We start from the raw sequence: 20,832 nt of genomic DNA on the forward strand, positions 1-20,832 counted from the left end.
TGGATACTGGGGTAGTGCATTACACTGTGTGTTTGTGTGTGTGTGTGTGTGTGTGTGTAAAATTGTACTGTAGATGTACAGATAACGGCATTGCCACTGAAAACCCAAGTGACAGAAAGACCTTAATCTAAACCTTTTGTCAGTGCTGCCCCCTACAGGTAATTTACTTATATTTACAGCATGTGCCAGACAATTTTTCCAAAGCCATTTCCAGAAGTACTTTGCTTATTGTACTACAACCTATCATACTGTATACTGTTGTATTACAATAACATGAAAACTGACCTTTGTATGACCCCTATCCGTAATTTCAAATTATCTAATTTGTATTAGAATATTAATAATTTCTAATCTGATTATGGTAATTCCACTGACTGTTTAAAATCTCTTAATCATCATGAAGAATGCCTTTTTACTTCCATGTTTCCTACCCTGTCTGCCACCCGGTCTCTTACCTCTGGCCCTTTTGTCCTCCCCAGCAGATTGGTGAACAAAAGGAGACGACCTGCAGAACTGATTGGGGTGTGAAAGTGTATATGCATACACAGGTGGAGGGCACATTCTTTAATGAATTTTTTTGCTAAATTCTTTCTTTTGTATTTTATTTCATACTGCTGGAGGTTATTAGCTACAATAATACTACAATACTAAAAGCACAACATTGAAACAATGAGTAATGAAAAAAAAAAAAAAAACAGAGCTACAGAAATATTGTAGTTGGTGGTGGTGTTTAAGATTTTGGGACCTGCTGGACACTTGCCTCTACTAGAATATGATTAGAGTTTAAAATGCATGATAAATCTGAGTAAAGAAACAAGAACCACTTCAAAGCACTATTAGACTCAACATGCAGTTAACAAACTATCTACATGCAGTAATAAACACACTTCTGCTCCAGGGTTCCCTGGGCAGAGGCAGTAAGCACCATGGTTTGTTCATTTGTGTGGAGGGAGTTTTTTCTGTCAACCCAGACTGGTGATATTGGAACGGCCACCAGGGGGTGCCACAATGCGATGGCAGGCCCGACGAGGGCCAGACTCGTCTTCTTGGGAAACTGCAGAATAAAGGTTCAAAGGCAAAAAGTCAGACTAAACACACACACACACACACACACACACACACACACAGAGACAGACAGACAACCTCTAGAGCAGACTGTTTGCAATAACCTCCTTGAGTCTGAGTAAGCACACTACAAGACTACAAGAATTATTACTATAAAATAACATGGCACCTGGAAAAATACCCCTGATGTGTGCAATACACTCACAATGCACTGCAAAATAATAACCCAACAAGATAGTCATTCTGCAATTCTCCTGATTATTCCTGATTACTCCTGATTCCTGCCACTGTAATAAGCATTCCTATACAGATCAGTATGTGAATTAGTGCATTAGGTGTGTGTGCGTGTTTGTGTGCGCATGCATTTGCATGTTACCTTGTGGGTATTCCGGCCCTGAGTTTATAAAGAGCGAGAGAACAGAATGAGTCACAGATCAGCTGGATTCTGCATTTAGCATGCTCTTAACGACACTGAGCTATGTGGAGATGGAAAAGAACATCACCAGTGCAATTGTGAAATGTTTTAGTGCAGTACTCCATTTTATTTGTCATTTTCCTATTGTATTTCCCACTAACCTGACAGGCTGAAGTTGGACAGGTGGAGATTTCTAATTGCTAGAGGCTGGTTCTTGGCAGGTGAGGTTTTAGTGGATGTAGCAGGAGTTAAATATTTGGATGCAAGAGAAACTTCACAGACAGGCCCGTCGTACATCGCACGGGAAACACCACGTGTGGCAGAGGCCTGCACACATCACACAAACACACACCACATATATGCATGCATACTGCTGATGCATATTCATGTGTTTCACAAAAATACCCATGATGACAAACATTAAAATAATAAACAGGCAGCAACACCCATGTATTACACAATTATGCAGTAACCTACTTCTAATATAAATCTTTAAAACTTCAAAAGAAAACTTTGTTTTGATACAACATCCACACCCTGCAAAATATGCGGCATAGTATTTAATTTCAATTCATAAAGTTATGTTGGCGATAATTAGCAACACCACTGTAAACTGCAGTAAATTCACTTGTGTCCAAGTTGGAAGCCAATCAAATTGGATATGTAAATGAGGCCTTACATATTAAAGACTTATGCCAAGAGACAAGCAACCCATCTTGAGACCAGTAGTACATTGAAAACTGCCAGTTGCATAAATTAACGCATATTTAACTTTCCCCAAGAAGTAAACTGGCATAGTATCAATGAGTTGATGACTTCAGTTGCTGCAGCAAAATTGCATCTCTCATCAGTTTAGTTTCTTCCTCTCTAACATGTAAATATACATTTCTTTTTGTTAGGAAAAGATAATCCAGCCACATTGGTTTTCACAGGGAAATTTACAGTCAGTCAAACAGGGTCAGGTGGTGTTTTTTTCCAATTGCCAATGTCATATATGAATGAGAACAAAATGCAGTAGCACCATATATCCCACAAACATTAAATAACCTGGCAATCCACATTTCTGAATGAGGAAATGTGCCACCGCGGAACTACTTGCAGTTACCGTCACATTAAATCTGGATATATGTTTTATGAATTTGGTCTAGAGTCTCTTAAATTAAGATGGAATGGTTTTAGGGATAGGATTAGAGTCAAGGTAAGAGTTATGGATAGCAATTAAGATACCTTCACCCTCATATGGATACGCTGGTAGGCGGATTCAGGAAAAGGCTTGCGAGGAATGAAGCGTCCGGATCCAGGCCGAACACTGAGGTTGCCATCCTCAAAAACAACATGGCCCTGGCTCAGCACAAAACTGGGGACCCCCTCTAACCTCCAGCCCCTCAAAAATATTGTACTCCCCAGCCTGTGTGGGGGCAGAGAGATGAAAGAAAGAAAGAACAATTTTAGGAAAGACAGAGGATAGAACTAGCAAGACAGAGCATTTAACAATTGCACCAATATTAGTTTTTTTTTATTTGTTAGCACTAATTTTTCACTTTTTTGAGATATCGTCAAACATCAAGCTGCAAAACAATTGTATTAGTTTTCTTGTTACGTGTCTACATTTTTAAAACAATACTCCACAAGTTTTCCCCTAACAAAAATTGTGCGTCAATCATTCCACACTTGGTTTAGTCCACACAGCTTGCTGCTGGTCTATCTGTGTAAAGAATTTATGTTGGGGGTATGTGTGTATATCAGAGTAAGTTCTTGACCGAATGATGTGACTTGGCCGTGATGGTTCGGATCTTGTCTGAATCCCAGATAACAAGGTCTGCGTCAGAGCCCACAGCCACTCGACCCTTACAGGGGTACAGGTTAAAGAGCTTCGCTGCATTTGTGCTCGTTACAGCAACAAACTGATTCTCATCCATTTTCCCAGCAGCCTGTTAGACAGAGAGATAGATTCACAGTTTACTTTACATACATCTTTAGTATTTACATTACTTAGAGGTACTTACAGTATATATGTGTGGGTGTGGATGGAGGCATTCTCTTCAGACATACTAATGGAGGACCATGGAAGGGGAGGTTCTGTGGCAGGATAAGGCCCTCTAAGGAATGTAGATAGCAGAGTGAGCTGACAAGACAATACTACTAATGACTGGAAAAGGCAGGTCTGAATGACAGTACAGAGGGACTAATCAAGCCTGCTGGCTTGATCAATCACAAAGCCATAGGACAAAGTAGGAGTGCATCACTCCAAACAAGACCCGAGATGCAGACTATGCAAAGAAGCCCCTGAGATTGTCCAAGACCTAGTAGCAGGATACAAGATGCCAAGAGGGCAAGCATACAGTGAAAGATACACAAGGGATCATATACAGGAGCATATGAAAGGCATACAAGCTGAATACCATCAAGTCCAAATGGAACGCTCCCACAGAGAGTGGTGGAGAACAACAAGGTGAAGATCTTGTGGAACCTCCAGATCCAGATATATAAGATAGTTGTGAACCAACCAGACACTGTGATAGTAAATAAGATGCAGAAAATTGCAGTATTGATAGCTCTGACAGCCCCAAGTGATGAAAACATCCAGATAAAAGAAAATTAAAAGTTGAAAAAAAAAATTAAAAGCCCAGATAAAACACTTCACCATACTAATACTGGCAGGACTCCCATTTGTTCTCAGAACAGCATAAATTCTTCATAACATGGATTTTGGCGATTTCGACATGTGAACTGAACGTTCATGCCCTGAATATCCTGTTCTACATCCAAAGGTGCTTTCAGACTGGAGGCCAAACAAGTACACAGAACTGATTGTCATGTTAATAAAACTAGTTTGAGATTACTTGTGCTTTGTGACATAACACATAGCACATAAAGGGATGCATATGGTTAGTAACAATACGGAGATAGCATTCAAAGAATAGTCGATTGGTGTTGCAGGAGACAATGTGTACCAGGGAATGTTCACCACACCATTACAGCACCACCATATGATATAAATATGGAATTATATGAACCTCTGGATTTAACCTGCCTTGTGCCAACAATTCAGGCTGGTAGAGGTGGAACTATCTTCCCGTGGTTTGAAGTGTAATATGTTCTTTTTTTTGTTCTCTACAGTTTGACTGGGTTAGTTGAGTCACCATAATCTTCCTGTCAGTTCAAACTTGCGCACATTACCCTCTGACCGCTTTCATAAATAGGGCAATTCAGTCCTCTAAATTTTTGCTTCCTGTTGTTTTTGGTTGTTTTCCACAGAATTCTTGTGTAAACCTTTTCACTTTTGTGAAAATCCCAAAAAAATCGGTTTCTGAAATATTCAATACCACAAACAAATATGACACAGTGAAAGTCAAATCAGATCATATTTCCCCCATTCTGAAGTAGATGTGAACACAAAGCTCTTGACCTTTACAATGTGGTGGAACAGGAGATTGGCATCATGGATGTGCAGCCGATAAATCTGCAGCACCTGCATGATGCTAATATGTCAATATGGACCAAAATCTCCGAAGCATTTCCAGAACCTTGTTTGAATCCACACCATAAAGAATTAAGGCAGTTCTGAAAGCAAAAGGAGGTCCGACCTGGTTTTAGCAAGGTATACCTAAAAATTGGCTGGTATATACTATGGGATATAGGTGTGCGTCTCACCACTCCTTTGTCCCAGATGAAGGACATTCTCTCCTCTATGCCATTAGCTCCCTCAGGAATGAGAGTAAAGTTATCTTTCCCAATGGCCTTCTGAGCAATGGAATAAACACAGTGTGCACTGCCAAGCACCTGGAGGTCCCCACTGTAGAAAATATAATCCACAAATTAACAATATGCTGTACAAGACAATACACACAATTTATCAGTGCAAAACATATATATTAACAATATATTAATAAACAGTCAATTCAGCTATTATTACTTCTCCACTGCGCTATAATTATCCATGCAGTATCATTAGTAAGCACCAACATATAGCACAGCATGGACACTTTTTTTCCCTTGATTTATAGGGCAAGTACCAGGCCAGCATGGAAATCAGATGATCAGGAGTTGTGGGGTCGGGATTGAGTGGTGGTGACATCACAAACGCAGCTGCTTTGGCCCAGTTTTTGCTCCAATAGTGTGTGCCATCTGTGGCTATGCTGGCTGTGATTGGCTCACCAAACACAACAGACCCTGTCAGAGACGACAAATCAGAAGAAAGATAAACTAACATGACGAATGCACACAATGTTACATACAATATATAACCATGTTCTGAGAAAACTCCATCAAAATCATTTTATGGCTTTTAACCAAATGATGTGTACTATATATGGCTGAACTTGTTTTTCTGCTGAGTAATTCCCTCTGATGCGCTACCCTCTGCTAACATGTCACCATAACCAAAAGAAATCAGTTATTTTATAATATTATAAAACATATTCATACATGGTGTATGTTACCACTAGGGATTGGTGGCTTGACACCCTGTGTCAAAGCATGTCTTGAGTTTTCAAAGCAGTGGTGCAAAAAAGTGGTTTGGAGGCTCAAAATAACAAAGCTTCAGTACAACACTCAGGTACAACTCAGGTTTTAAATATGAGGCATGTAATTTCCTCTCTCCCACAGGAGACTGGAGTGCAATGAGTTGAATATAGAATTTAATACAAGTATACTTAAATACAATATAAATAAATAAAAATGTGTGTATTTGGTTAACTTTTAATGTTCTTTTAGTGTATTTTGAGTGTATTTTGATTGGCGAGCTAAGTTTGCATAATAAGCAAAACACAAGAAAAAGACCAAGATCACAAGTGTGGCAGCATTTCCATCTTGACGTGCCCACCAAAATGATATGTGACCAAAACTGCCCTACTCCAACTCATCTAAACTCACCAAATACCTGCATGTTTTATCAATCAATGATACTACTGCAGAGTCTAGATCATCTCTAGAAGGCAACTTTAATCTCTTAATAGAATATGTATATGAAGAGTTAAGATATGGTGGATCATACAGTGATGATGTATTTTTGTTTGCATAACAGATGGCGTAGTAGCACTGAACTATTTTGGCTTCAAATGTGCTACTGCTTCAAAAGCCTCATTCTGCCCATTTCTAGCTACCGCACCTGAGTATTTTGGGCTTTACTGGTCTCTGACCATCAGAATGTTTGGCTGCTTCTAACAAACACTGATATGATCATGCAACCTCAGTGTCTGTGTGGATGAGGATGAGAGGGAGTAGACACAACAAAACAGGATGACTAAAGTATAAAACAAACCAAAAATGAACTTGGAATAAAACAACAGAGCTAGACAAAATAAAACCTAACCAAAGAGAAGCATGAAGAGAACCAATTACAAGAACATGGAACCTCAAAGACAAGCCTAGACAACCAGTCATGCATGCATGGTCATCCACTGGTCATGCATGCATGCATACATACATGCATACATACATGCATGCATACAATGTAAGATTAAGGACCATGGCAAACACAACTGTATATATACACAGAACACTAACTGGAAAGACCTGGGGCAGATTACACATGTGAGGGGTAACATAGCTGACACAGGTGGGAGCCACAGAACCAAAATAAAGACAGAAAGCACATGTCAGGGTAAAACAAAGGAGTACAAGTACAGACAAAACACAGGGGAAGGTAAACTAGAGTGCCAAACAGGTAGAAATAATACAAGGCAGGGCAATCTGTGACAGTCTGATACATGTAGGGAAGTAGGAAGAACTACTTTGGCGTGCGGGGATTGAATAGCTATGTTATTCTGTTGAGTGTTGTTAGCTAGCACACCTTTTTTCCTTGCTGTGGCCACAATGTCTGCAGCTCCTTTACTCATCACCTTTGTGATGTACACAGGGCAGTTAGTGCAGTTGCCAAGGGTTACAGCTCGGAACACAGCCTCAGATTCAAGCTGTAAGCAAGAATTACAGTCAGACGCTCATATGCACAAACACAATACATACTCAAATCAACATAGCACCACATAGATGGGTGGGTTGGTGGGTAGAAGAATGGCAAACAGAGGCTTGGACACCTCCTGTGGTCTGCTGAGCACATGTCCCTCTGGTCCAGTTATGCCCAAACTAAGAATTTTACTCTGTTCCTGTGAAGAAGAAAAACTCATCAACTCACACAAATCAAAATTAAAATAAATCACTAATACTAATTTACACTAATACTAATTACAACTCATTCAGTTACACCAACAAGCTCACTCACATTTTCCAGTAGCACATTAACACTTACAAAAACTCAACAAACCTAACACTCTAACCTTTTTACTAAAATTTAATACTCTAACTCACTAACAATTACAACTGCTTCTATACTTACAAAACAAACACTTATACTAATCTACTGCAACTTAAATTAACCCTACCACTAGTACATAATTGTTTCCTTAAAACACTGATCCAGACACTACTGAAGACAGTTCATCGTTTTAATGTTGTTGTAAGGTAAAACAAACATGGTACAAACACTTTTATACTGTTTAAACAAATACATATAATTGTGATACACTTTACCTGAGCAATAAGATCTCCATTTTCTGCATGAACCAAGACGATTCCACCCAAATCCCTCAAATAGTCCATCACTTCATAGAGCTGCAGAGAATCAACAATTGCAGGGAGCAAATGAAAACAGAAGAGAAACAAAAAGATTCAAAGATTTTATTTAATTCCTATACAATGTAGCTGATGTAAATAATGAATACATCACAGTGCAAAAACTACCCTTCTAGAAACAAGTGAAATTCCTGGAATTAAGGCCAAAAAAAAAAAAACTGCCACTAAAGAAAAATAAGTAAGAAATCTTGAAGCTTTAACTTTAGGATCTCACATTTGTTTTTGTTTTGCTTTTTTCCTTTACACACACAAATTTTCACTAATTCCAATTTACTAGTTAAGTCTCTCAATTGCATGATAGCTACCAAAAAAGGATTTAACCGAATAATCACCTGATAAGGAAACAATTGCACCATCCAAGAGACCCATGTTTTTAAATTTCAATAATCTGTGATCATTTAGAAATCTGTTATAATCTGTACATGGTCCATATCATGGACCATACCCAAGATTCGGCATTTCATTCAATAAACACAAATTCACATGTATTGTTCTTCTGTTATGAAATCAAGTGACATCAAGTCAAGCAACATTAAGTTCAAGGGAATTAAGTTCAATTTCCAGCAGAAAGCAATATAGTTGATTACATTTCAATGTGGATTGTATTCAATTATAACATGACTTCAGGATTTTTTTAGCTGTAAAGCTGTCAGATGATGTGAAAACAATGTAATTAGAGACTTTGTGTTTCATTCCGGCACTTATTCTGCATGTTGCTACAGAAAAATAATGTCATGTGAGTATTGCATTTCATGTTTTCCACTGTAATGACTGCATTTTAATTGGACACAAATCAGCAAAGCCATTTGGCTTTGTGTCAAATATTTGGGTTGTTGACATGGCACCATGCAAGCCATTATTTTGGTTAAGACCACTTAAGCCTGATTGTCTTAAAACAAGTCCATAGATCATAAATGCCAAATTATTCATATGTTTAGAACTTACTGGATTTGCCTTTGAGTGACTCTATATCAAATAATCATACAGCCATCTCACCTGTGCATCAGATAACTGACACGTATCCTTGTGTGTCATAAAAACCTGGAAAGAATTGACACCTGTTTGACAGAGGAACAGGGACAGGATTATACTATTATATGGGTTTAGAGAGCTAATCTATACTATGGTATACTAGGCTTCGAACAGAGGATGAATCAATTCTTGTAGCATATATGAAATTATGAGTGATATTTGGAGTCAGAGATAGAGAGACAGATATAGAAGGACAGGGATATCACGACAGAGACAGTAGGCATCACTGGCCTTTCTCCTGAATGAGCGTTTGGAGTTCATCTCTGACACTGTCAGTCCAATATGAAATGTCCACATGGAGAGAGTAATCACAACAGCACTTGCTGTCTGCAACATCCTGCCATTGCTCAAATGCCTGCAAAAGAGACTCACCCTGCTGCACACACACATGATCAACTACACACACACACACACACACACACACACACAAAACATTTGGCTCTAATAATGACAGTGCCTAGGTCTACAAAAACACACAATAATAAATTCAAATGCACATACAAATACATACATTTAGTAATTGCTCATTCCCACCTGGTGTCTAATGCAATTTTACACCAATGATCCATGTTTAACAATTAGCACATGCATTTAGTCATAAAACTTTTTTAAAAAGCTGAATTATTTTACATTGCGTGTCCCCCAAAAACACAGGTCCATCATGCCTCAGTCCTTTTACTGGTCACCCCTTTTAAATCAATATTTGACCTCTGTTAAACTCAGGGTCAAATGCTATATTGTAAGAGAAATACAGATATGTCCATTATTGCCTGAGGAAGAGGCGGAGGACAACATCCCTCCATAACAAGTGTAGTCATCTGCTGCATCTTTGCAAGCTCTTGCTCAAACAGCGTCATAAAACAGTGGAACACCGTGATGGAGACCGTCACTTAGGAAGGTGCTCCGGCTGCTGTGCCAGGGAGCTGGCTCTTTGGTCTGGTAGTCAGAGCTCATGTTTACCTCCCGTCAGACCTGGGTTTGAGTCCTGGGTAGTGTGGCTGCCTTTAGCCTTTGTTACACATGGTGTCAGAAGTGGGATGGCCATGATGATGTTAGGAGTGTTCCCCAGGTTGATGAACCCACCCCTGCTGTGAGGGGATGGTCTAGCCCAGTGTGAGGACCCCTGATGAGGGGCATAGGTGTGGCCCTGATGAAAAGGGCAGTGGCTACCTTCAGCTTTTGTTACAAATACATAAAGGAGAGCTTGGCTTTCTATCACTCATTGTAGGTTATACATGTGACCTAACAGACTAATCGGTGCGCTCTGTAAATCAAGAGAGAAAGAAACTTGGCTGTCTATCCCACAGACTAACCTCAGGTCCATGTACACACTCCTAGTACCACCTGGTGGGTATCTTACTCACTGATCATGGTGGTTCCCCCAGCAAGGGCTGCCCTGCTACCATTGTAGAAGTCATCAGCAGGCAGGGTCCCCAGGTAGGACTTCTTCAGACAGGTGTTCACATCAATCCCACCTGGCATCACCATCCTTCCTCTAGCATCTATTACACGTACATCAGCTGGCAGAGTTAAATTCTGTCCCAGCTGCCTATGACAAGCACACAAACATTTGAATTAAACTTGTACACACACATAGACTACACACATTAATTAGCATTTATATATGGTTACAGAACAATTCAGGTTGTTTCAGGGTAAGGATAAGGGTATTATGGATTGCTGGGTATCTGTTAATGTATCCAACTGAGAGAGTAGATGATGTAAATAGGATAGTGGTGGTATATGGGGTGGATGATTTATGCTACTACAGACTTTATGATTCCATCTTCCACGTAGATGTCAGCAGAAAATGACTGGTCATCATTAACCACACAGCCTCCTTCAATGAGCAGTCGTTCTTTCTGCACAGGTATAAAACACACAACACACTTTTTTAAAGAAATAAAGAAACAGCTTTTTTTTAGTATACTGTAGCTTGTTAGTTTGTTAAAATAGTGTGAGTAACAGTTGTAATATGTTGTGATATGCTTAGTAGCCCATAATGTAGCTGCAGTAGTTTTCAGTAGATTAAAGTGTAGCTGTAGTATTAGTGTAGACCCTTCACCATGTATGCGACTTCATAATTGTTTATTAGTGTTATATTACACGAACAATGGAAGCGTTACATTACACTAAACACGAAATTAAACAGACATTTTATAAACTTGATTTACAATATTTTATTTTACATCGAAGAAATGTATACAATTATTCTGCAGATGCCTTACGTGGACACTGATTTCTCTTTTTGTAGTCTAGTACTTATAGAAATGCTGGGGTAAAACCAACACCTGCGGCACTGAGCGCACCGCTAATGGGCGTTGCCATCGAGACAATCATTCATGGGTACCTTCTCTGTATTTATAGACTACGTACGACATGAAATAATGTTTTTGGCGGTGCTGAACATGTCAACTCAAGAGCCATTTCAGGGTAAATCGGAGCATCTTCTACAGGCGAGTTTCCACCAGCGGGAGCTTCACAAAGAAAAAATGGCCGTATAAGAATCTGATGAGCTATGGCTCGAGCACCTGAGCTGTTCGCTGCATCCGATGGTTTAGAACAACAGAATATCAGCGCCACTAGAACATCATAGCCTACGAACAAGTTCCATCAATATATGAGTAGGACACGACATCGTTTTTTCACTAAAGACGTGCTTATGAGTAAGTTCCAACCTATAGCTTAATTTAAAGAAACTAGAGTCGCACTTAATTGACTTCGCAAAATGTAGCATGCCTTTAACCTCTCAAACAGAATATTTAGGCTATATGAACATTTCTCTTTAAGACAAATAATTCTACACGCGTGGTCAGGTTCAAATCCCCCTCAACAGATCTGACAACAAAAGAGCAGTAGGAGGCACATGCATATCTTACCGGCAACTGGGCAATACTTTTCTTACAGGACATTTTCGCTGCAATCTGCGGACTTGGGTGTGTTTGTTTTTCAGAAAAGTCTCTTTTTCATGGAACCTATAAATCATGTGCTCGACTTTGTCCTGATTTAAAAGCAGGGAAGCGCGTGCCTCCAGGTGTCGGGCTTTGTGACGGCAGCAGCGACCCCTTCTTAGGTACCCTACCGAACAACCGACAGGTCTGAGCACGGGCAAACAAAAATATGCCCATACTCTTGGGCCCTTAGACTGACTACAAAAGAAATATGCGTATCATGTGCTAAAAAAAAAAAAAAGGTCATACTCAGGTTACAAGGCTGCAACTTTTAGCAGATATAGCCTAAACGCCGAATTTATTTGACCCATTATACGTATTTATTTGTCGATTTCTAGACATCTTGGTTTACATCAATTAATTAAATAATTTCTTAGCGGTAAATTAAATAAAATTGCCCCAGTCACAGTGAAACTCCTTTAAGGGGCAAAATACATATTTCACACATTGCACTCATCATCTTACAGAGATATAAATATTCCTCGTAATTACTTTGTAAAAACTATTTTCCCGGGGAAAAAAAAAAAAAAAACATAACGCCAAAGGTTTTTAACTGATTTTTCTGTCCTTGGGCTTCAGTGGACAATTGTATTTATCCGCAGTGTCGGAACTACTTCCTGGTTTCTGCCAAAACCTGTTCGAGGACGCGCGAGAGTGAAACTGCGAGATAGAATGTGCGCGCGAGCGACTAGAAATGCACGCGAGAGCAAGTAAGTGAAAGTGCGCACTAGCGACTGGAAATGCACGCGTAAGCGAATTAAACTGTAAGGAGCGACTGAAAAGCTTGAAAACGAGAAGATGAATTTGAGGGAGCAGCTTTTTCATCTCTGCTACTCTGCTGGTAATATGTGAAGGTTAATGATAAATATGTACATTTACGTACTATACACAATCTTATAGTTTTGATTCATTTGCATTTTTCTGGGTTTAGTAATAATCTCCTATATTCAAGTTCCTTCTTTTATTGAAATTCCACTTTTCAATACCTGACCATCCGAGAACTAAACTGAGCTTTTAAACTTCATGCATTAAAGTCTAACAGCTGCTAATCAAGCAATAGTGTTAATCAAGCAATAGTGTACCCAAATATTGCCCAACATAGATATTCTATGACTAGATAAACTTCAAAGCACTCCAGCACTGGAATTACAGTTTATTCTAGCTACACTGTGAAGACTTGGGAATACATGTTTTTCGGAAAGTTTTTTAAATGTTTCAATTTTGCTGCAATTTTAAACATAGGTAGTGATTGACAAAAAGAACAAAATGGTGACCAAAACAAAGTTTAGGTTTTTACCAACAAAAATACTAAAAAAAATAAGCATTCCATTATTTTTACAAGAAACAAGTGAATAATGGATAAAGGTGAAAAACGGTTGAACAAAAACAGTTAAACAAAAACAATTAAAACAGTTGCTCACTGCACTTTATGGTTTTGATTCTTTTAGTGTTGAATATTTTTTTCTGAAGTTTAGACTGTTAAAGGTCAAATTATGCACCTTAATGGTGTGTGTGTGTGTGTGTGTGTGTGTGTGTGTGTGTGTGTGTGTGTGTGTGTGTGTTTGTTTGTTTCTCTGGCACCTAACTGGTGGGTGTGGTGTGTGGATGGTATAGGTACAAGCTAAAAAAATGATTCTCTAAGACTAATTTTTTTTTTTTGAATACTGCATTAACGGTTAAATCATATGTGTGTGTGTGTGTGTGTGTGTGTGTCTGTGTGTGTTTGTTTCTCTGGTACCTGACTGGTGGGTGTGGTGTGTGGATGGTATGGTATGGGTACATGCTAAAAAAAGGATTATCTAAACCTCAATTTTTTTTAAATACTGCATTAAAGCTTAAATCATGTGTTATGTGTGTGTGTGCGCGCGCGCGCGCGTGCGTTTGTCACTTGACAAAAAAATACACAGGTGTTTAGCTCTCTAAAATATCTTTCTAAATCAGTACAGTAAATCATATAAAAAGAAACACAACTTGAGAAAAATAAAGCAAAAAAATCTTGCAATGCATTGCCATGTTGACAACAGTGTATAATGGATGACATGAAGCCCCTCCCCCTTGTCAAACCCCTCTTGCACGTAGTTTCACATGCTCGCACACACTTTCACTCATTTGCTCTCTCATGAATTTCCAGTCACTCACACGCACTTTCACTCTTTTGCACAAGCATTTGCACTCTTTCGCAGTTTCACTCTCGGGCGTCCTCGAACAGTTTTTGTCATAAACAGTGGATCATAAATTAACTTCATGTGGGACATTTTTTCTGGAATAGACTGCAATATGAATAAAATACATTAAATCCATACACAGATCAGTGTTACAGTGTTATTGGTGTTACAAAACCTAGACTTATAGTTGTGGAAGTTACAGTCATTAGTGGTAAATAACAAAAAATCTGAGAAAACATCCAGGACACACCTAACAGTTTTAAATGAACTTCCCCTTTAAAATGAACACAAGACATATAAAGACTTATTTTCGTGCCCCACTAGACTTTTTTTTTTTTTTGTGATATACCTTTTAAATGGTCATTACATAATAAAGTAGCCAAAGGAGTCTTGGCATTTTTGCCTCTTCTAATGCATAGAGATATAAGGGCTTAAGTAATCTTTTTTTTTTCCAAATGGTATTTGGTAAAGAAATCAATGCCTAGACAGGCCTAGATACTTTGTAACAGGGGTCATTCTTTTGGTATTACTACCAAAAGATCTTTGGTGAATTGGGACAGAAGAGACGTATATTTTGTTTAGAGCTAAAGCAAAGTGTTAAATCACCAAATCCTACAAGCAGACTTGGCGATACCGGACTTGTGCATTTAGCCTAGTGAAGCCCGCTTGTTCATTTTTGTATGCTGAATGTTGTCTATTTAGGAAACAAAAGACATCCATCTAGCGTGCAGAAATTAAAAGGGCAATCAAGGCGCATGCGCAACATTTAGCCGACAAGATGGCGACGAGTAATGGTGGTGGAATGGAAGTGGATGGAGCAGGTGAGTTTTTCTGTCTTAAAACTGTGTATACATCTTCGTATCATAATGATTATTGTTGTTGTGTTTAGGTTGTCTTACTGAATGACCTGTATCTACCTTTAATACAGTGATGTATTAAAATAAGGCTGTATACAGAGGAAGCTTGACCATAACTTGCATCCTCAGTGAAACGCTACACACATAGTTGATTGGTTAGGGACGGATTTATTCTTCGATTTAATTGGACGACTGAGTTGGACGTCACGTTGCAGTGTCAAAATCCATGTAGTGATTGGCTCTTAGTACTCCGGACGTTTTGACAACAGCTACAATTAAATGTTTTAGTAACCTGAGCTTGTTTCGTAGCATTATGTTAACGCTGCAAGAAGACGGTTTACGAACGCTAGCTGTAATCCGCTTTTCATGTTTAGTTAGTTTTAGCCCAGCCCAGCCCAGCCCAGCCCAGGCAGCATTAATAGCTAACTTGCTAGTTATCTGATTAGCTAACCTTGCTAGCTGTAGAGAGGCAGTTCGAACACAACATCTGCCAAATGCGACTGTTAAACGTTAAATGGTGGTCAGCCATGGTTACTTGCTAAATGACATGGCTAGCTAACTGCTTTTCATTGAGATTTATATCAAGGTATATGTATAATGTTAAACAGATTCATTGTCAGTCCGATTAATTTACTAGTTGGTTATACCACATCTTCACTATTTATTAGGGCAGAATAAACGTTAGAAAGTAATGAGATAAAGTAAGAAAGTTGAAAGATTATAGAAAACGTAATTGGATTTCTCATATACTTGTGGAATTGGCACAATGCAGCAGTTCATCATCATGACCTATGGTGAGGACCAGGCAAAATGCGCGTGTGTGTGTGTGTGTGTATGTATGTGTGTGTATGTATGTGTATGTGTGTGTATGTATGTATGTGTGTGTGTATGTATGTGTGTGTATGTATGTGTGTGTATGTATGTGTGTGTATGTATGTGTGTGTATGTATGTGTGTGTATGTGTGTGTGTGTGTGTATGTATGTGTGTGTGTATGTATGTGTGTGTGTATGTATGTGTGTGTGTATGTATGTGTGTGTGTGTGTGTGTGTGTGTGTGTGTGTGTGTGTGTGTATGTATGTGTGTGTATGTATGTGTGTGTATGTATGTGTGTGTGTGTATGTGTGTGTGTGTGTGTGTGTGTGTGTGTGTGTGTGTGTGTGTGTGTGTGTAGCAAGTCCCAGCGTAATGGCGTCTGGAGTAACGGGGAGTGTGTCTGTAGCACTTCATCCTCTCGTCATTCTTAACATCTCGGACCACTGGATCCGGCTCCGTTCCCAGGAGGGCCATGCCACACAGGGTGATAGAGCTGCAACATCCCAATGCTGAAAATTCATGAAATATAAATATATAAAACAATGCTAAAATGTATGAAATATAAATAAATGTGTTGCATTGGTGATTTGTGTGTGTTGCAGTGATTGGAGCTCTGATAGGGAAGCAGGAAGGCAGAAACATTGAAGTAATGAACTCATTTGAGCTGCTGTCACACACCGTAGATGATCGAATACATATTGATAAAGAATACTATTACACCAAGGAAGAGCAGTGTGAGTAGCACTCACAAACACTGAACTATGAAAACTACTGAACTACAAAATCTACTGAATTATTTACCACTGTATCTGAATTCTGCTTTACCTAAACTACCCAAGTCATTTTCTTTCTGTAGTTCACCAGATAAAACATACATATTCTGTTAAAAAGAAAGAAAGATTTTTCATTATGGATGTTCTAAGTGTCCCCTCAACATCAGCATTATTTATATATTGTTATATATGTCTCTTTTTTATGGGCAGTTAAACAGGTTTTCAAAGACATGGAGTTCCTGGGCTGGTATACAACTGGTGGATCACCTGACCAATCAGATATACACATTCATAAGCAGGTGGTTGAGTCTGAACTTGCTATGAATATTCATATGAAATATTACTTGGGTCAGCATTTATATGTTGGCAGTACAGCTGGTGAGAATCATGTGTTTTTTACAGGTTTGTGAAATCATTGAGAGTCCACTCTTTCTAAAGCTGAATCCCATGACCAAACACACAGATGTAGGTTACTGCACCAACATTGCATTTTAAACCTATTATTTATTACAAATGTGCATTGTAGAGTGTTATGCAGTAATTAACACGCATTCTTTTTCCTCCCTAGCTGCCAGTGAGTGTATTTGAGTCAGTGATTGACATCATTAATGGAGAGGTGAGGAGGAGGATGGTTTCATTTTTGGTGCTTGTTGTGATGAAACAAATTCCTGATTCTACTGTGGTGCTAGGCAACCATGCTTTTTGCGGAGTTGACCTACACTCTGGCAACAGAGGAGGCGGAGCGAATTGGAGTTGATCATGTAGCGCGCATGACTGCCACGGGCACAGGAGAGAACTCTACAGGTATGTGACACTGCCACATATTAGGATTTCTGGGATAAAGATGTAGATTTATTAGAACACATGCAAAATCTCCACAGTTATTAGAAGACATTATATAGCGGATTTTACAACAACCATTGTTAGAAAGAAGCTTTACACATGTCCAAGTCTAAACCCCAAGTGAGCAAGCCAAGGGCGACATTGCCAAGGAAAAACTCCCTAGAGCATGAGGCAGAAACTGTAAGAGGAACCAAGAATCATAGGAGGGCCCATCCTCCGCGGGCCAACAACGGACGCTACTATAGTAACAATATAAACAATGTAAAGATCAAAATAAGTAGTGAGAGAATAGAACAATAATAAAAATAAGGAAATAATGCATAATGAATGTCTTTTCTGGCTTTCTATAAGTCTGGGTTTGACTGTGTACACAAGAACATCTGTCAAGGGCAACGAGAAGTAGTTGGTTGGGGTAGATGGGTGGTGGATTACAACAGGGGGGCACCAGGGGATGGTGGAAGTCATAGCAGCTGAGATGGGTTGAGGCTCAGTAACTACATGACATCAGGACATTGTGCTTTCATTCATTCAGACTAATTCCTGTATCTTCTGATTTTTTTTTTCTGCCCCAAGTGGCTGAACACCTCATTGCGCAGCACAGTGCAATAAAGATGCTGCATAGTCGGGTAAAGCTGATCCTCGAGTATGTGAAGGCGGTGGAAGCAGGTGAGAGGAGGAGGATGTACTAGATATGAAAAAAAAATGCATTTGCAGCTAATCTCATTTTCATATTTCTATGTTTTTCCCCATTGCGGTTATAGGTGAGGTTCCATTTAGTCATGAGATTCTGCGTGAGGCTAATGCACTGTGTCACCGCCTGCCTGTTCTTAGCACACTCAAGTTCAAAACCGATTTCTATGATGTGAGTTTATACATTGACTCACCCTGTCATATCTGCACATAACTATCACATTTATTTGAACAATGTGACACAAATTAACTGTCTATTTCTCTCTCAGCAATGCAACGATGTCGGGCTGATGGCATATCTTGGCACCATCACTAAAACCTGTAACAGTATGAACCAGTTCATCAACAAGTTCAATGTTCTCTACGACAGACAGGGAATCGGACGCCGCATGAGGGGGCTGTTTTTCTGATAAACGCACATGCACCAAAGAATCAGCCTACTGGTTAGAAAACACTGAGATTCAGAAATCTAAACACAGACACTCTCTTAGAGACATTTTCAGAGATGTCATGGTCAACTGTTCTGTTAAGACCGTTCCAACTGCCTGTCTGTGTTTAATGATGAACAGGTTTGAGTTTCATAAATGCAGCTTTCTGTTTACGTAAGCTAGTGACTCGATGCTTTTTGTTATTATTTGAGGATTCTGAAAATAAATGTGATTTTGAATTTATGGATGATGCTACATGCTGTAGGGTTTTTGTGTGTGTCCTTCAGCTGGTATGAGTGGGTTTCTCTGTGTGAGATGGATCTTGAGCCTAACAAAGTTTATATATTTCAGCTTCTACAATCATTCTTTTGTGGATGAATGCCCACTCATTTTGTAGGTACTTCATTTAATAGGAAAGTATGTACTCCATTAATAGGTAGTCTGTGGGGGGGGGGGGGGATTCATTAGGGTGTAACTGAGTAATGGGCAACCAACAGAATCAACAATCATGACATGCACAGTGCTAATTGGTTGTAATTGACTCATTTAATGAAAGAGGTGTGGCGTTCAATTAGTGAGTTCATTCTATGAAGAAACAGGTGTCAATTATGGTCCTTATTTAAAGAAGGAGGGCAGCAAATGTTGTACCTGCTGGTTTTAGCCCCTTGCTTAGTGAGTAAAATGGGTCGTACCAGAGGTTGTACCAAAGGAGAAGGGAAAACATAAAGAAGTGCAGAAAATAATTGGCTGCTCAGTTAAAATGATCTCAAATGCTTTAAAATGGCAAACCAAACCCGAAACACATGGTAGGAAAAGAAATACTACCATCCATGTAGATCATAGAATAACAAGAATGGCAAAGAAGCATCCAATGATCAACTCCAGGGAAATCAATGATCTTTAGTTACCTGTGAGTACTGCAACAATCAAGATGCCTATGTGAAGTCAAACTATTTGCAAGAAACCCTTGTAAAGTACCACTGCTGAAAAAAAAAAAAAGAGGTGTTGAAAATATTACAGTTTATCTCTCTGCCCTTCGGCTGCTTTCTTAGCCGTTGGAAGGTGATGTGGACCAGGGTTGTTGTTAATGAAAACTATCATGAAAATGTATTCAGTATATTAAATAAAAATGGAATAAATACAAAAACTAAATCTAAACTATAATATTCACTACATTATAGTTACACTACACTATTATAGAATACACAATGAATGCAAACAAAACTGAATTGCATAGAAACATTTGCTTTGTATTGTAAGATTTTTGATAGCTTTATAGAAATGGAATCCTTATGTCAAAAATGTTATTTCCCAGGAGATGGCGATGTCACCAAGTATTCTATGGAGGGTATGCACTGACGTCACCTTTCCGTAGGGAGGCGCCCACTCAGGCCGACCAAGTGGCAAAACTTACAAAATGACTGAGCTTGTTAGGAGAAATGGCCAAACCTGCAATAAAGGAATTTGGTATTGTCATCAGTCCAAATTAACAGTGGGTTCATGGACATTGACATATGGCCAGGAATCAATTTTCCTGACATTTTATATGTAGGATACCTGATTTTGATTATGGTATCCAAGAAGTCTCATTGCGATGCAAGTTACCCATCGTGGTGTAAATTTTTAAAAAGTGCACTGCAAATACATGTGGCCTTTGGATATTTCAAGCCCTAGTGAGTCATTCCTTTTATATATATTGATATATATCTGAGAGAAAGAGGAAACCAGGCACATCAATAAAAAATGTGGTGAAAACACACTTTTTTTTGTGCTATATTAGACGCAGGTTGCCGTTTTGACCTCTTCTTGGCCACCGGATGTCATTATGATGCAATGATTCCAATGTTTCACAAGATGGAATCGTTTACTGAATCATTTCTTTAATTTGCTTTGATCTCTCAAAAGTTCCACTTATGCCATCACTATCTTAAAGCTTTAATATGTTAAAGCTTGGTCTGTGAAAGTGTGAAATTGTGTCTTTATGAGTGTCACATGACGTCCTTGTTAAATATACCCATCAAAGGTAAAGTATCTAGGTATTACTATCTCCAAAAAAAATCTCTTGGAATGGGATAATCTTCAATTTTCTCGTTGTTTAAAAAAAAATCAAAAATTATCTTTAATAAATGGCTTCAAAGAGGTTTGAGAGTGTTATGGAGGGTCATC

At 38.9% G+C, this 20,832-nt stretch overlaps 3 protein-coding genes across 4 annotated transcripts in view; 2 read left to right on the top strand and 1 right to left on the bottom strand.

The window, feature by feature from the left end:
* Positions 1–925, top strand: part of LOC113574012 (ellis-van Creveld syndrome protein) — a 21,496-nt gene extending 20,571 nt beyond the window's left edge. Inside the window, exons 20-21 of one of the 2 annotated variants that reach the window (XM_027004632.2) lie at positions 74–158; positions 480–925. In XM_027004632.2, the coding sequence (XP_026860433.2) occupies positions 74–126 (53 nt within the window). In that variant the 3' untranslated portion in view covers positions 127–158; positions 480–925. The remainder of the gene's footprint in view (positions 1–73; positions 159–479) is intronic. The other variant, XM_027004633.2, reaches the window with a different exon arrangement.
* LOC113574013 (dihydropyrimidinase-related protein 1-like) lies at positions 552–12,682 on the bottom strand. The gene is given in 16 exon segments (XM_027004634.2): positions 552–1,054; positions 1,442–1,459; positions 1,642–1,807; positions 2,708–2,842; positions 2,844–2,888; positions 3,241–3,411; positions 5,135–5,276; positions 5,497–5,653; positions 7,275–7,395; positions 7,519–7,587; positions 8,012–8,092; positions 9,110–9,171; positions 9,377–9,541; positions 10,510–10,694; positions 10,919–11,007; positions 12,025–12,682. Coding segments are annotated over 16 exon segments (1,731 nt in total). The 5' UTR covers positions 12,058–12,682; the 3' UTR covers positions 552–962.
* Positions 12,683–15,000: 2,318 nt separating this feature from the next.
* Positions 15,001–18,909, top strand: cops6 (COP9 signalosome subunit 6). The gene is made up of 10 exons (XM_027004630.2): positions 15,001–15,082; positions 16,291–16,416; positions 16,535–16,666; positions 16,916–17,004; positions 17,108–17,170; positions 17,274–17,321; positions 17,395–17,509; positions 18,122–18,214; positions 18,310–18,410; positions 18,508–18,909. Exons 1-10 carry the CDS (start codon positions 15,040–15,042, stop codon positions 18,646–18,648), a joined length of 951 nt encoding a protein of 316 aa, XP_026860431.1. The 5' UTR covers positions 15,001–15,039; the 3' UTR covers positions 18,649–18,909.
* Positions 18,910–20,832: the final 1,923 nt, after the last annotated feature.

Source organism: Electrophorus electricus, chromosome 1, assembly GCF_013358815.1.
Source record: "Electrophorus electricus isolate fEleEle1 chromosome 1, fEleEle1.pri, whole genome shotgun sequence".
In the NCBI taxonomy this organism is placed as follows: domain Eukaryota; kingdom Metazoa; phylum Chordata; class Actinopteri; order Gymnotiformes; family Gymnotidae; genus Electrophorus; species Electrophorus electricus.